The sequence below is a fragment of the Herpailurus yagouaroundi genome, unplaced genomic scaffold (genome assembly GCF_014898765.1).
Source record: "Herpailurus yagouaroundi ecotype Mexico unplaced genomic scaffold, PumYag 163, whole genome shotgun sequence".
NCBI classification, from domain to species: domain Eukaryota; kingdom Metazoa; phylum Chordata; class Mammalia; order Carnivora; family Felidae; genus Herpailurus; species Herpailurus yagouaroundi.
Genome location: NW_024412404.1, coordinates 26,676,847 through 26,693,403, shown reverse-complemented (window position 1 = coordinate 26,693,403; position 16,557 = coordinate 26,676,847). Strand labels below are relative to the sequence as shown.

The 16,557-nt window shown below is 49.8% G+C and overlaps 1 protein-coding gene across 7 annotated transcripts in view; it reads left to right on the top strand.

The window, feature by feature from the left end:
* Positions 1–16,557, top strand: part of FRMPD2 (FERM and PDZ domain containing 2) — a 108,479-nt gene that overhangs the window by 33,733 nt on the left and 58,189 nt on the right. For 6 of the 7 annotated variants that reach the window (XM_040485682.1, XM_040485681.1, XM_040485675.1 and 3 more), the window contains 6 exons: positions 634–769; positions 2,667–2,738; positions 4,865–5,039; positions 8,403–8,553; positions 9,173–9,311; positions 16,108–16,263. In XM_040485682.1, the coding sequence (XP_040341616.1) occupies positions 634–769; positions 2,667–2,738; positions 4,865–5,039; positions 8,403–8,553; positions 9,173–9,311; positions 16,108–16,263 (829 nt within the window). The remainder of the gene's footprint in view (positions 1–633; positions 770–2,666; positions 2,739–4,864; positions 5,040–8,402; positions 8,554–9,172; positions 9,312–16,107; positions 16,264–16,557) is intronic. The other variant, XM_040485678.1, reaches the window with a different exon arrangement.

Here is a 16,557-nt window from a genome sequence, read left to right as displayed (position 1 = left end):
CCCCTACTTCCAAAACATTTTGAACGATATATAAAATTCTTTTTTCTTGAAACACTTCCTTTATTTTTTCAAATGTTAATTTATTTTTGAGAGAGAGAGAGAGAGAGAGAGAGAGCGTGTGTGTGCTTGTGTGGTGGAGGGGCAGAGGATCTGAAGCAGGCTCTGCGCTGACAGCCAAGAGCTGATAGGGGGCTCGAACTCACGAACTGTGAGATCACACCCTGAGCCAAAGTCGGACACTCAACCTACTGAACCACCCAGGCGCCCCTGAACAATATATTAAATTCTAAGCAGGAAAGTCAGAACCTCCTGCGATCCCATCACCTGTGTCAGGGTGTTCAGGAGCTGGCGTCGCAGGACCTGCCTGTCCTGAGCACAGTGAGCCAAAGCAGGGTCTTGGGGGTGGGGAAGAAGTGGACTGTGGCCTTGCACCTCAGACCCCGCCCCACTCCTTCCCTATGCAGCCCTAGCTGCCTCATTGGAAAAGTGGACACGGTAATTTCTCCCATAAGCGTGGGGCCAAGGCTAAGTGCCAACACACCTTGTCCAGCTGAGCACCTGCACGTGTGGGCTTTGACTGTTGGAGGCTGTTTCCTTTGTTAATCATCTCTCCCCTTCTTGACCACTGGCCAGTGCTTTTCCAGTTGAAGTTCCCCCAAATCTTCAGGAGGGACCGCGGCTCAGCTCCAGCACCGCTCTGTCTGTGGCAGCAGAAATCTCACAGCCGGCAACTCCTTCTCAAAGGGCTTTTCTGCAAAGGAAAGGAAAGGTGAGCAAAAGGGGACCGAAGGACGTTCTCCAGAGAGGTGTGAGTGGGGACCTGTGTGTGGCTGACACAGTAGTTGAAAGTGGGCAGGTTCCTCTGGGGGTGGGGTGGCCAGGCCCCCTGGGCTGAGATTTGCAGAACTAAATTAAAATAAACTTTACAGTTGCAATCCGGGCGATAGGTGTTTACTGAGTGGCCTTGCTGTGGTAAGTGCTGTGTAGGATAGAAGGTTGAAGTAGCCAGGTCCAGCTGTTCAGGAAGTTGACTGCCATCAATGTGGAGTAATGGCAAAACAAGGCATATGAAATAAGAGAGCTGACAAGGCCGAATGTACTTGGAAGGGGGCCTTGTGAGCAGGCAAAACGCAGGAGCAAAGGTTTGGGTGAGCAGAAAGGGAAGGGAGATTCTCCATTCTGCTTGGTACACAGGGTAATAGGGTTTGGGCAAGTGTGAGGAGTAGAGGCTACAGGGTAGCCAGGCCAGGATGCCTTGGCCTTGACGTCCAGGTTGACAGGGGGGATGGATGTCCAGTGGTCCCTGCAGTGTGCTCATGTCTCCGGGAACAGTGTCTCCTTGCAGGCAGGCCGGTCTCTCCTGAGGGTCCAGCTTACTAAGCCTGCGCTGAAGGGTGAGATCAGGGGTGGTCCAGGGTGCACCTTCTGCCGGACACAGCCCTGGAACCAGCCACTTGTGGTGGTTAGAAGAGAAGCACCCCCGTTCCTTGAACAACACTGCCATGAGCTGAAAAATTGTCTTAATCACACAAGCCCTCAGTGATCCCGAGGGGATCAGGGCCCCCTGGAGCAAGGACGCACCCCCGCTGGGCTGGCTGCTCGCTGAGGAGGCTGCCTTTGCCAGGCGTTCTGCCTGTGCATCTAGATCCCTTTGGGGATCAGACTCAGGTGCCCCCAGAAAACCATTGTCTGTTGCAGAGAGATTTGCTTAAACCTCTTTAATTCGAGAGTAGTTGAGCCTAGAGCAGCTTCAGGACATCCTCCCCATTGTGACTTTCAGCTCCCACACTCCCCGCCAGGCCCTGATGCCCTCAGAGGCCACTCGCAGGTTCTCATGAGCTTGGTTGGTGGGGGGGCAGGGGGAGGATGTAGACAGGGTCAAGGAGGCCTTTTTCACCTTCTTTGATTTTTCTTCATGATCACTCACTAAGGACGCTTCTACTGGAAACTCTTACAGGACACAAGTCACGTGCCAGCTGCCCTTTTGAGATAGGAGTCTTGTTGATTCTTTTGGGGAACACATTTGTGGGCCCACCAAATCCTATCACTCTCTGGTGTTAGGTTTTGGCAAGTTTCTTAACCTCTTGGAGCCTCAATTTCCTGCCCAATGCTTCGAGAATAATCACCCCACAGGATGATGGCTAGGTCTAAACAGCGATGGTTATCAAAGTATTTCCCGGTCACAAGTGTGATACAAACAGTGTGCAATTGGGAAGAGCTGCCCATGTACCTTAGTGACTCAACATGCAGAGCTAGGAAAATGTTTCCTCAAACTTAAATCTAAAGGTATTTTTACTTTAGAAAATCTCTTGCGTTTAATATCTATTTGTCTCATATAATGTGTTTTATGATTTTGATACGTATAAAAGATTATGTAACGATGCGTGAATTATGAAACATATAACGAAGGAGACACCCACCATAAGAGCACTATACTCACCGTTAAGACTTTGGCTTTGAAATGTCCAGCCTAGCTGGGGCCTCAGCCCAGTTGAGCCCCATTTCCCTGGAGTCTATTCCCTGCTGGCTGTGGGGAAGGGGGAATAGATAGGGGATGAGGGGAGATGAGCCCATGGGGGAAGCCCAGTCCCAGAATTGGGGGGGGGGCAGATCCCTGGAATGTGACTTCTCTTCTGACCACGAGTGACTCCGAGTGTTTCCCACAGTTCTCCAGGCCGGAGTTCGTCTTGCTGGCTGGAGAGGCCCCAGTGACTGTGCACCTGCCTGGATCAATTGTGGTAACCTCTGGGTTGACTGGGCAGGGGTGGAGGGTGGGGAGGGAGCCACACTGCTGGGAAGGCCTGGAGGCCGACTGACCCCTGAGTGGGGTCTCAGGCTGGGAGGGCCCTGGGGGGGGGGGTTCTCACTCTCTCTTCCAGGCTCCTCCCAGAGCCCTCTGCCAAGTCCCACTCCTGCTTCCCGTCCTTCAGCACTTCCTCTTCCCCTTGAAGACGAGCCTTCTGCTACTTGCAGCTCATCCTGCTTGGCTTTCCAGATGCAGCTCAACTTTGTCACCTTAATGAGTCAGGAAATATTGTTTGATCATCTAGTCGGGGCCAGGCCCCACTCCAGAACCCAGATCTATATAATGTGAGCAAAATGGAGTCCTTTCCACCTGGAGCTTACATTCTAGCATATTCGTACTTGTCCATTTACTGAGGTGGAAAAGTCAATCTCCTTTTCCTTAGCTCTGCTGCCCCAGCCCAGGGAAGACTGTCAGGCCCCAAGGGGTTCAGCCTCCGTCTGGAGGGGCACTCGGTGTCCGGATTGAGGGTGGGCAAGACACTTGTCCCTGCTGATATACACTCAAAGAGCTTTCGTGATACCAGACCAGAGTGGGGACAGCCACTGCCATGACCTGCTCCAAGATGTCTTGGGGGTATGTGTGCTTTACTGAGACCTTCCTGAGCCAGCCCCCTGCAGAGGAGGGGAGAGATAGGCTTCTCTGGAGAGTGGAAAGGGGCAGCGGGAGGGACAGGTTGGGCTGGGCTGGAGCACCAGGATGTCAGGGAGTTTGCAGCCAGGACCTGTCCTGGCAGGTGGGCAGCAGAAGCTTCATTGTCCCATTGGGCCCCACTTAGAAAACACACGTTCAAAGGCACAACTATTAAGAATTTCAAGGGGGCCCTTGTAGAACATTAAACCCAAGCAGAGGGCCCTTCAGAGCACATGGGTGCCTCCACACCTCTCTCTTAGCCTCTGCACCAGAGTGCCTCAGAGTGTATTGTGTGATCAGCCCTGCCCAGGATCATGTAGGAACCCTTTCATACAGGGACCTCAGTTCCACGCTGGCCCCTGGAATGTGGGGGCTGCCCCTGGGTGCCACAAGGGTTGGGATGTGGTCACAGGCATGGTCTCCATGACACTAAAGTCACACATGTCAGTGTCCATATCCATGACTGTCCTCTAATGAGGACTTTCTGGATGGAGGTCCAGGCCAGACCCCTGGCTGGGCTTTGGACAGAGGTGATACTCAGCCTATGTCCTTAGAGATAGTGCTCAGTGCCAGGGCTCTGAGCACAAGGTGCCATGGAAGTAGAAAAGGGAGTGGGTGGCTCTGCCCTCCAGGCCACAGACAAGGATTTTGAGCCAGACCTAAAAAACTGGTAGGAACCTGCCATGTGGGGAAGGAGAGGAGGAGTATTCTAAGCAGGGGACATTGCATGCAAAGACACAGGCAACAAGTCCATGTGGGGGCAGAATGATGGGTGGCTGAGCGGTGGCAGCTGTGGTCAGGGTGGGGCTGTGGTAGCAGATGAATCTAGAATTAATCTCAGCAGGGTGAAGAGAGAAGTCTGGCTGCTGCTTATCTTTGGATGTGGCTCTGCTGAGCAACTTCTCGGTTCAGAACAATCCCCTTAACTCCTATCTCCTCATTGGATCTGTGCCCACCCCTATTCTCTCTGCTGTGCACTGGGGGTGGGGGTGGGGGCTGGAGGAACAGATTCAGGGTGATTGACACCCCTGGGACATATGATCCATGGATGAAGTCCCTGAGAAGCCTAAGCCCTTCTAGGAAGCGGAGCCCAAGGGGCAGCTGGGGTTTCAGCAAGGGGGAGACATCCACTGGATCTGCCTCCCAGCCTTTAGAGTCCCTGCAGAGCCTTATAGAATGCGGACTTGGGTCCAGTTCTGCCTCCTACTAATTCTGGCACCGTCCCTTCCTATGCTTGTCATCCCTTAACTAGTATCTTTGAACCTCATTTTTCATCTACGGTATGGGAACCCTAACATACTTATCTCATAAGGTTGTTTTTCATTAAGTGAGACAATGCGTATAAAGTGCTTAGCACAGTAGCTAGCCCACAGTCAAGACTCCTGTCTCGTAAGTTATTGTTACAATTGATACTATTATCATTTTCAGACCAAAAAAGGGAAATCCTATTTGGCTCTCAGGGCCCTCTGCGTGGTGCTGTTGAGTGGGCAGTGTCTGGAGGTGAAATGTGACATTATGTCAACGGCAGGAGCTGTCTTCAGTGCTGTCATGTCTTTTGTCAACCTTGGGGAGCTCACCTACTTTGGCTTGGCTTACATGAAAGGTAAGCGTGTGTGCATAACCTACTGCTGGCCTGGTGCCTCACGTAACCCAGATACCTGGTTACCCGAACGCTCGTCCTTCTACGAAAATTGCTTGAGGCTGGGATGCCTCACCTTGCGCATTTAGACATCAGTTAGCATGGTGAAGCTTCAAGTGCTCATTGCAAAGTGTCAAGGGAGTGCAGGAGATTATAATGAAATCGTATATGTAAGAGGCTATGGGTTTCTGTGATTTGCTGGGTCTGGTTGATCTGGTTGATCAGTCTCGAAGCACTGATGCTAGATAAGTGAATGTTAAAAGCATCTCCATGTAGGGATGCCTGGGTGGCTCAGTCAGTTAAGCATCCTACTCTTTTTTTTTTTTTTAATTTTTAATGTTTTATTATCCATATTTGAAAGAGAGGGAGACAGAGCGTGAGCAGGGGAGGGACAGAAAGAGAGAGAGGAAGATACAGAATTCAAAGCAGGCTCCAAGGTGTCAGTACAGAGCCTGATGCGGGGCTCGAACCCACAAACCGTGAGATCGTGACCTGAGTCGAAGTAGGACGCTTAACTGACTGAGCCACCCAGGTGCCCCAAGTGTCCTACTCGAGTTCAGCTCAGGTCTTGATCTCAGGGTTGTGAGGTCAGGTCCCCCCGACTCTGGGCTCCACACTGAGCCTGGAGCCTACTTAAAAAAAAAAAAAAAAAAAAAGCAGTTCCATATAGATGGGAATGTAAAATGGTGCAGCCACTGCAGAAAGCAGCAGAGTGGTTTCTCAAAAAATTAAAAATAGATTTGTCACATGATCCAGCAATTCCACTTTTGCACACATGCCCAAAATAATTGAGAGCAGAGTCTTCAAGAGAGGTTTTTGCACCCATGTGTGTAGCAGCATTGTGTGCAGTAGCTAAACTGTGGAAGCACCCCCAAGTGTCCATTGGCAGATGAATGTGTAAGCAAAGAGTGGTATATACGTATGATAGAACATGATTCCACCTTAGAAGGGAAGGAAATTCTGACCTATGCTACAACAGGGACGGACCTGGAGGATGCTGTGCTATGTGAAATAAAACAGTTGCAAAAAGACAAATATTGTATGACTCCAACTGGGGGAGGTACCAAGAAGAGGCAAAATCATAGAGACAGAAAGAATGGCGGTTGCCAGGGGCGGGGCGGAGGGGGAGTAGGGGGTGTGGTTTAATGGGTACAGGGTAGCAGTTCTAGTAGAATTCTGGAGGTGGGTGGTGAAGATAGCTGCATGGCAATGCGAATATACTTAACAGTACTGAACTGTACCTTCAACTGTGGTTAAGATGGAAAATTTTTTTATTATGTGTATTTTACCACAACAACTTTTTTTTTTTTTTTTTTTTTTTTTTTTAATTTCCATCGAATCATACAGGACTAACGGGAACTCAGCACCCCACCCAGGAGCCGTTATGAAGACCTTCCCCTTTCCCAGTTCTGCCCAGTTCTTCCCTTTTACCAGCTCTGCCCTTCCATTAGGGACTCCTATTTCCAGCCATGCAATTATACCTTTGCTGTAGTTGACGCTGTCTAAGTGCTGTGTGGGAGAATGGAAAGGAGGTCGAGTTTGGATTATTTGGGCTCTCAGGTTCAATCCTGGCCAGCCCCTCTTGCTTGGGAATCATAATCTTGGTGTTTCTCTATTCTCCCATCCCCAGTGGGAGGGGCTCGGGAGCTTGCTGTGGGGTTGGTTAGTGGCCAATGGGGCGGGGGGACAGGATGGGGTAGGGGGTGCCCTTTCCCCATAGCTCTCCACAGACCTCCAAGAGACCCCTCTCCCAAGTAAAAGAACGAGCACGATATGCTTCGATGTGATGGACTGATGTTGGCTCGATCTTTTGTAAAGTGTGAAAAGAAGAATCTTTAGGAAACACTGTATCTTTATTGCTCTGTAACATGCAACTGAAAGAAAACCAGTGTGCTTGTTCTGAGTCCCAACCTTGTGTGTATCCTGGACTGTTTCCCCCCAGTCAGGTGTGTGTCCCAGACCCCTCCATGTGGGCACTCTTGAGCCGCTTAACTGGGATGTTCTGAGTAAAATGCTCAAAAGTCCCCAGGGTGGGGCTTGGAAATAAACCCACTGGGAAGGTTTGCTAGCCAAACAGTAATGGACACCTGTGTATCAACTGGGGAGAAGTGGCCCCAAGGGAAGGGTGAGTTGGTGTGAGTGGTCAGATTCAGGAGCAAGGGCTGAGGGCAGAGGGGGCAGAGGTCTGGGCGCTGTGCGGTGAATGCTATTTTGTCTTCTCTGGAGACCTCCTTCCCTTTCTCCAGCACACACAGCTTTTGAGAGAAAAGGCTGGTTATCCACTTAAAGGGTCTGCCTTCCAAAACTTGGCAGAACTCCTGTGCCCGAGGAACCTGCTGCAGTGTGCCTCTGGGCTGGGAGACTGACGCATGGAGAAGGGTGTGGGCAGAGCAGGGCTGGGGCAGGCCTGCGGGGGTCCCAGAGGGAGTGGGGGAGGGGGTCAGGCTTCAAGTGAAGAGAGCAGAGGTGAGGAGGCAGTGCCTGCAGTGGCTGGGGCTGATTCACCGTCCCTCCTGGCAGTGTTGGAGGACAAACGCAGCAGGGGTCGAAGTCCTGAGCTTGGAGTGGAGTTTCCAAGCTGGCAACATTCAGGTCAGAAGGCAAAGATGACTCCACTTAAGCCCGGTCAGTTTGCTGGGGCTGCTAGAGCAAAATACCATAGACTGGGGAGATTAAACAACAGATCTTTATTTCTCACAGTTCTGGAGACTGACAAGTCCAAGATCAGGGTTTGAGCTTTGTCGGGTTGGAGGTTCTGCTCCTGGCTTGCAGATGGCCACCTTCTCATGGTGTCCTTACATGGCAGAGAAAGTGAGCCCTGGTCTCTTCCTTTTATTACACTAATCCCATCATGGAGGCCCCATGATAAACCTAATTACCTTCCAGAGGCTCCCCATTCCCCCATTACATTGGGGGTAAGAACTTTGGGGAGATACAGACATTCAGCCCATTTCATGCCCATGGCTGGGGAAGTTTAAGAATGGTCCAGCTGAGGCAGAGGGCCTGGCCCATGGCAAAGAGCAGAATAAATAGTCATTTCTTTGTTTTTGACTTTATCTCTATAGATAAATAGCTGGAAGGCAGCTATGAAGTGATATCTTCTCTGAGATGAATAATCACACTTCTCCTCTTAGCCTGAGTTCCTCTTCTTTGACTCTCTCTTCTCTGTTTCTGACTCCTGGCCCCTCCACAGACCCAGCAAAGGTCCTGTGGCAGCAGGTGTCCAGATGACTTGCTTTTCTCCTGTTTGACCCTTCTGGGCAGAGCTCAGGGCTGTGGGTGTGAAGGGGTGGAGTCTGTCTGACTGCCCTTCCCTCTCTGTTTCAGACAAAGAGTTCTTTTTCTTGGACGATGAAACCAGGCTGTGCAAAATAGCCCCTGAAGGCTGGAGTGAGCAGCCCCAGAAGAAGACCTCCTCAAATACCTTCACACTCTTTCTGAGGATAAAGTTCTTTGTCAGTTGCTGTGCACAGCTCCAGTGAGTGCTCCAAAATTTTTCATTTGTTCCTTCAGGGACCTGTGTATGTGCTGGCTGATGTGCTTGGTGAATGGCAAATTACGCATAAATAACAACAGTCATTGTGGTCGATCTTGCTGATTAGATTCCAATATGACAGAACGGGGAAGTCCGTATTTGGGTCCCGGTCAAAAGGAGAACTTGCCCTTTTGTTTCAAACGTGGTCCACTCAAAGCCAAAGTTCTCCCTTGACCCCAAAATGGCCCTCCCTGAGCAGCAGATCAGGGTTGGAGGAAAGGGTTATGTGTGGCTTCGGAGTTGGGTAATTGCCTCTTTATTCCTTTGCTTACTGAAAACAACATCTGAGCGTCAGTTTTCTCACTTGAACCACGGCAACAAACATCTCCGTGGGTGTTGTGTCAAGTGCTTGGCACACAGTAGCCCTCAACTTGTGGCAGGAGGCATGATGTGGGTAAAGGAGACCACACTCATCTTGCTGGCATCGCCCTCTGGGTTCTTTTAGCTTGCACCCCATCTTTTCTCCTTTCCCTGCTTCCCAGACTGAGAAAACCCTCCGGTTTTAGTGTTCTTTCCCCCTCTCAGCATTCCAGTGACCCTTATTCCTGCGTTTCTTTCCCAGGAACAGCCAGGCAAGGCACCAATTTTATCTGCAGCTTCGGAAAGACATCCTGGAGGGGAAGCTGTACTGCAATGATGAGACGCTGCTGCAGCTGGCGGTCCTTGCCTTACAGGCTGAGTTTGGCAACTACCCCGAGGAGGTGAGGGTGGAAACCTGGGGCCTGTGGTGGGGTCATTGGAGAAGCAGTTATGGGAACTATTAGAAATGTGGAGACTGAGGCTTTGAGAAGTTTTCAGCATCTACCACTGAGATTGAGGTAAATGGCATCCATCCACTCACCCATCCCTGCGTCCATATATCCATCCATGCATCCATGCATGCATTCATCCATGCGTCCATGCATCCGTCCATCCATCTATTCATCCTTCCATCCATCCACCCACCCACCCACCCATCCACCCACCCACCCACCCATCCATGCATCCATGTATCCATGCATGCATTCATCCATGCGTCCATGCATCCATCCATCCATCTATTCATCCTTCCATCCATCCATCCACCCACCCACCTACCCACCCATCCATCCACCTACCCACCCACCCATCCATGCATCCATGCATGGTCCATCCATCCATCCATCCATCCACCCATCCATGCATCCATTCATCCATCCATGCATCCATATATCCGTGCATGCATGCACGCATGCGTCCATGCACGCATGCGTCCATGCATGCATCCATCCATCCGACAAGCTTTCACTGAGTGCTTTGCTGGGCTTTGGGAGTACAAAGATGGACAAGTCAAGTGTCTACATTGTAATGTACTTCTAATTTGAGGTTTCTCCTAAAAACAATAATTTGCTAATTTATTGAGTTCCCATCCCCTTCATCATCACCAACAGGAAAAGACAACCTTTATTAAGAGATCACTCTGTACCTACCGTTGACCTAGACTTTTCCCACAGTGTTAACTCACTCAGTCCTCATAGCAACATTGTATTACTCACATTTTCTAGAAGAACAGTCTGAGACTCATTTGCTAGAAAATGGTAAAGTCTAAATTTGAGCTTAGGTGTGTCTGACTCCAAGGCCAGTGCTGAGTCTGCTGGAAACATTGCTTCTCAGAGCTTTACTCTTTTTGGCCAAACCCTGTCCTTGCAGCAGAATCACACATATATTCCTTTGATTGATTTTGCCTATGATGGTCTCGTATTACAGTACTCAGGGAGTTAGTAGAGGCTAGTGGCTATTTAATTTGCAGATGCATCACAGCAAGGAGGGATGATGTTAAGCGATTTACTTACTTATTTAGGATTCAAAGTGGGGACACAAGACAGGAAGGAGGGACCAGCCAGGTAAGCTGTGACAGAGAGCAGTGCAACTTTGCTCTGGGTTCAGGAAGCCCCTACCCATGTTCCAGATGAGGGGAAAGGGGCTTGGCAACAGACCTCAACTGAGACTGAGTCATGCCACCCAGCAGTGTGACGTGGCATGCAGTTGTGGAGGCCATCTCTGGCTGCATCGGTAGAAATGGAGAGGGAAAAGTGAGCAAGCAAGGTGGGCTCCCCACCAGCCCCCTGGGCTCTCTCTTGGATGGTATTGCCATCGTTATGTGACATAAGCTGGGTGCCTCTAGGAAGTGCTTACCTTGGAGAAGCTATGCTCAAGAGAGAACCTGAGAACTGTGTGAAGGAAGAATCCACTGCTCAAAGGGAAAAATGTAAAAGGCTTAATCCCTGTTCCCCGGGGCCTTTGACTGCTTTCCGGAAAGTATCTGTACACCCATCCCCACCTCACGTACCCTCCAAGGCCAACCCCAACTTCACAACTTTCCTGGCCTCCCCACAGGTAGAAGGAACCCCACTCTGGTCCTTTTTGACATCTCCTCCACACCCCTTGGCCAGGAGAAGGGATGATTCAGTACTCTCTTGAGAGCAAGTGACAGAAAATCAAGCTCAGATTGGCTTGAATGAAACGTGTAATTTACTGGTTTGCAAGACTGAAGTGTTCAGGTCCTGCCTACTGTTATGACAGGCTTCTAGTCCTTTTACTGCTTACCTGGTAGCTTCTTCCTATCTCTGTTTAGCCTGGGGTCCTACCATGCCTGGGGCTTGCTGGGCTCAGGGATTCAAATGACATCAACAGGACTTGGGCTTCTGTATCTCTGGGCCGTGCTCTTCTCTCTCAGTTTTGCCTTCGGTGGCTTCTGGATTCTACCCTCCAGGTCGCAGCCTGGAACCAAAGGGAGGGTCTGTCTCTCTCTCTGTCTCTCTTCTGCTCTCAGTAATGCCATGGAGATCCTACAGTTCTGTCTCATTGGTTCTGATGGGGTCATGTGCCTACTCAAGCCAGTCACTGTGCAGGGAGATGCCATGCTCTGATTAGATTTGAGTTACATGGCACCCGAGAACCAGGGTAGAGTTCACACTATGCAAATACATGGACTGAGGGGAAGGAAGGATGGTTCCCATTTCCAGAAAGAGGAAATGGTTGCACATGGCTAAAAATATGTCTACCACCAGTGAGCACTTAGTGGTTGGCCATGCTACATCCTTGGTGAACAAAGGAGCTGCGTTTAGCCGAAGTTCGGAGTCTGCTGGGGTCATTTTGGTCTGGCCTTGTGTTATAGGCTGAGGAATGTTCCTCCAAAATTTATGCGTTGAAGCCTTAACCTCTGGTACCTCAAGAGTGTGACTATATTTGGAGACGGGCTCTTTAAAGGGGTGATTACATTAAAATGAGGCTTTCTGGTCGGGTCTTAATCCATTCTGACTGGAGTCTTTATCAGAAAAGATTAAGACTCACAGGGAGACACCAGGGATGCTGGAGCACAGGGGAGAGACCAGGTGAAGACAGGGAGAAGATAAGCACTTGCAAGTAAAGGAGAGAGGCCTCAGAAGAAACCACCCCTGTCAACACCTTGATCTTGGACTTCTAGCCCCCAGAGCTGTGAGAGAATAAATGTCTGTTATTGAAGACATCCAGCCTGTGGCATCGGTTATGGCATCCCAGCAGGCTAACGCACCTGGAGTCGGAGAGGGAGAAGCTGCAACCATCAGAGAGTCTGGACGCCTTGGTGGAGATCTGTGTCTTTAGTCCTCACACAGTGGGGGGTGGGGAGTGTGCCTGTTTGCCTCAGTAGCTGGGTTTAAGAGCAAGGACCAGTTCAAAAGTTAAAATGGCTCTCAAGAACAGTGGCTTTCAAATGTGCTGTGCTGTGACCCAGGATTGAAAAAGAAAAAAAGGTAGACATTATAACCCAACCCACGTGGGTATGTACATAGAACAGAACTGAAACAAAAGTTTAGGAAATAAGATGTATCCTTTCTGTACCTGTTACACATTGGTGTTTCCTATTCTATTGTAGTTCATGCTGGTTATGAACCATTAACCATTAGCTCGCTAATGTGTTACAAGCTGCAGTTCGAAAACACTTTTTAGCCCATAGCATTCTCGTTTTGCTTTCTTCCCAGTAGATCTTCAGAAGGGACAGCCATGTCCAGAGTCTTCCAAGGCCCTCTTTATTCCTCACTCTGCCGCATTTTTCTCCAGAGCATTTACCACCGCCTGCGTGGTATACGCATTTATCAGCCATCCTCCACCTCCAGCACCTTCCCCAGATTCACGGAGCCTCGACCTCTCTCACTGCTGTGGACCAGAGCAGTTCCAAGACGCTCTCTGCTGTCCCCACATGGGCTCCCAAAGGCAGACACTTTCCTTTTCTCTTGTATGCGTAAAGGCAACAGATTACACAAACCCCCTCATTTGGGCCCACACCCTCAGTCCTAATTTATGGAGGGCCTGCTCTACTCTTGGTATCATCTAAGCCCTATGTCAACCCTGCAAAGTCCATTGTTATTTCCATTGGCAGTTGAGGAAAATTGTGCCTCTGTGAGCTTAGGTAAGCTGGTGAGAGCACAGCCAGGACTCACTTCCAGGGCCTCGCTTCACTGTGAGCCAGGCACTGCAGTGGGCGCATCAGAGGGTGCTTGGGGAGACGCAGAGAGGAGGGCCCGCCCCCGTGTCCGTGTTCAGGGGGGGGGGGCAGTGTGGCAGGAGGAGAGGGCTACAGGCATTTCCCTGCAGCCCTAGCTAAGGCGGCTGTGAGTCTGGGCGGCACCACCAGCCAGATCCGGGAAAAACCTCGTGTGCCCCCCTAAGGGGCTTATATCTTGTTGGATAAATGGTTCTATGGCTGGGGGGAAAAATTTAATTTGGAAACCACTGTAGTGAAAGACTGGGAGCCGCTGCAGAATTCTAAGCAGGGAAGTGACATGATTACATTTGCATTTTAGAAAGGGAGACAAAGACATGTTGGTATAAAAATAAATCTCCTTCATCACATCAATGCGACAGAACAGCTCTTCCTCTGGGTGCATCCCCTTCCAGCCTTTGATTACACGTGGGGATGTTATACAGGTGTAAGCATTGCCGCCTGCATTTGCATTCCGCTTTCCTGCTTGCTGACGCACCTTCCTGCGGCCTTCCTTGTCATCCTCTGCGACGATGACAGTGGGAGCCTTAGCAGGGCTGGACCTCTGCTCACTTTTCCATCCCCGCCCCTGTCGGGCATCACCCGGAAGTGCCACGTAAGTGGTAACTACTGCTGTTACTGTTCCTGTTGCTTCCGATCTTTCTTTGTGATGAATGACATAGAAGTAAATGCTTCTGCTAGGGCATTTTTAGTTGCATATTGACTTCTTCTCTTGGACATATTCCTAGCTGGGTCAAAGGTCCTAAGTGCTTGTAGGTTCATGGCAAAATTGAGTGGAAGGTACTGAGATGTCCCGTGTATTCCTTTGCCCCCACACATGCACAGCCTCCCCCATTATCAACATCCCTCACCAACATGGTACATTTGTTTCAGTTGATGAACCTACATCGACACGTCGTCGTCCCTCAGAATCCATTGTTTACGTTCATGTTCGCTCTTGGTGTTGCGCGTTCTATGGGTTTGAACAAATTTATAATGACACGTGTTCACAATTAGAGTACCATACAGTAGTTTCACTGCCCTAAACATCCTCTGTCTTCCATATATTTGTCCTTCCTTCTCCCCCACCCCCACCTGCCAACCATCCCCTGGCAACTACTGATCTTTTTTTATTGTCTCCATGGTTTTGCCTTTTCTAGAATGTCATATAGTTGGAATCATACAACATGTGGCCTTTTCAGATTGACTTCTTTCAGTTAATATGCATTTAAGTCCCGCCTCCCCCCCCCCACCATGTCTTTTCATGGCTTGTTAGCTCATTTCTTTTTAGCACTGAAAAATATTCTGTTGTCTGGATGTACTATAGTTTATTTATCCATTTCACCTACTGAAGGACATCTTTTGCTTCCAAGTTTTGGCAATTATGAATAAAATTGCTATAAACACCCACGTGCAGGCTTCTGTGTGGACATACATTTGCAACTGCCTTGGGTAAATACCAAGAAACATGATTGCTGGATCATATGGTAAGACTATGTTTGGAAGACAAATTGTCTTCTAAAGTGGCTGTACCATTTTGCATTCCCACCGGCAACAAATGAGAGTTCCTGGTGCTCCAAATCCTCACCAGCACTTGGTGTTGTCAGTATTCTGGATTTTGGCCATGCTAATAGCATTCCGAATGCTTTTTTATGCGGCAGATTGCTGAGCAATTTCTTTCCATTTGTGTCTGAGCTTAGCTCAAAACTGGCATGGGCTAGCTCTCAGTTGAGGATTCTTAGTCCATGGCCACATGGGGATAGGTCTGTGCCATACCAGGAAATGGGGATGGTTCCCTTCAGATCCCCTCATCAGACCAACCTGCCCATCACCAGCCTTGAGAAGGCAAGATCCTCCCAGTTCCCAGCTGCCTTTCTCATGGGTAATTATCCTCACCTATGGGGAAATGACTTGGCCAAGTTTAAGCTGGGAGGGGCTGCCTAAGACCAGGACATGCTGATTCAGGAATACAAGGGCAATTTCAGCTTCCTCTGAAAGTTCTGCCTTCCTCATTCCTAATAGTGGACCCCAAGACCACCCCTCCAAAACTTTTTTTTTTTAAGTTTGCTTATTTATTTTGAGAGAGGGAGAGAGAGAGAGCGCGCGCACGCGTGAGCAAAAGCGGGGCAGGGGCAGAGAGAAGAAGAGACAGAATCCCAAGCAGGCTCCATGCCATCAGCGCAGAACCCGATGTGGGGCTTGAGCTCATGAACTGTGAGATCATGACCTGAGCTGAGATTACCCCTCCAAAACTTCTGCATACCTCTCTGCCCCAGAGTCTTTATCAGGGAACCCTGCATCAGATGGCGAATGATGCTGATCTCCTAGCTGCTCACTGTAGGGTGGCAGCCTCAGGTTCCCTAAAGAGCAGACTGGATGGAGGTTCAGGCTTGGGGTAAGGTGGGGCTCTCAGATCTCTTGTTCAAGAGACAACATCTTGATCCCCTCGTGGTGAGATGCCGGCATAGGCAAGACCTCCTTTGTGAGAATGTGACAGTGTACTAAGAGCATATGCAGACCGGAAATGCTAAATGCATAAAAAGGAACAAAGTTTTGGGGCTAGGGTTTTGCTGTGGCTTTTGGGAAGCGGTGTGGCATCGGGGAGGGTGTGAGAGCTTTGGATGACCGAATCATGTTTCTGTCACTAAGTGGTGTGATCTCGGCCCTGTTGAATGACTTCCTTCCTTGTTCATTTTGTTCATCCTGCCAGTGGCAATAGAAATATCCTCTTAGGATTGCTGTGGGATGGAAAGAGCTAATGTGTTCTGAGGACCACCTGGCAAACAGAAGGTCTCAAAAACAGGTGGCTCCTTTCTTCTCTCCCTTCTATTCATGTCATACGGTTTGGGCCAACTTCTAATACAGTGTAAAATGTTACCCTCGGTGGGCACTTCAAGGGAGCATCCTTGCCCTGGCGCCCTAACTGGAGTTTGGGTTGCAGAGGCTTCTGCTGTGCTCAGAATTCCATAAAAGGCACCTTGACTATGCCCCCCCCCCCTTTTTTTTCCTGCATCCAGCAGATAGAGAGTAAAGCTTATTTTCGAGTTGAAGATTACATCCCAGCGAGTCTAATTGAGAGGATGACTGCTTTCCGGTTGCAAGTTGAAGTCTCGGAGATGCACCGTCTCAGTCCTGTGCTCTGGGGAGAGGATGCTGAGCTGGAGTTCTTGAGGGTAAGACCTCTGTACTCTTGAGAGGGGGTGTTGGTGTTTAAGGGAATGCAGCCAGCCCTCCCCTCTGGAGCTTTCTCTGGGGGATTGGATGTGCTTAGACCCACAAGGAGGTATGAGCGAGGGACTTGAGACTGGGAGGAAGGAAGTTCTAACATCCTGCAGGGCAAGGAGACTGTTCTGGGAGCAGGTGGCATATTGGAAATGATCCCCCCAAATTTAGTGGGCTGGGGTGGGGATGGTAGGGCCCTTCTTTAATCACAGAGTTCACAGTCACTTTTCTCACAGAGACATACG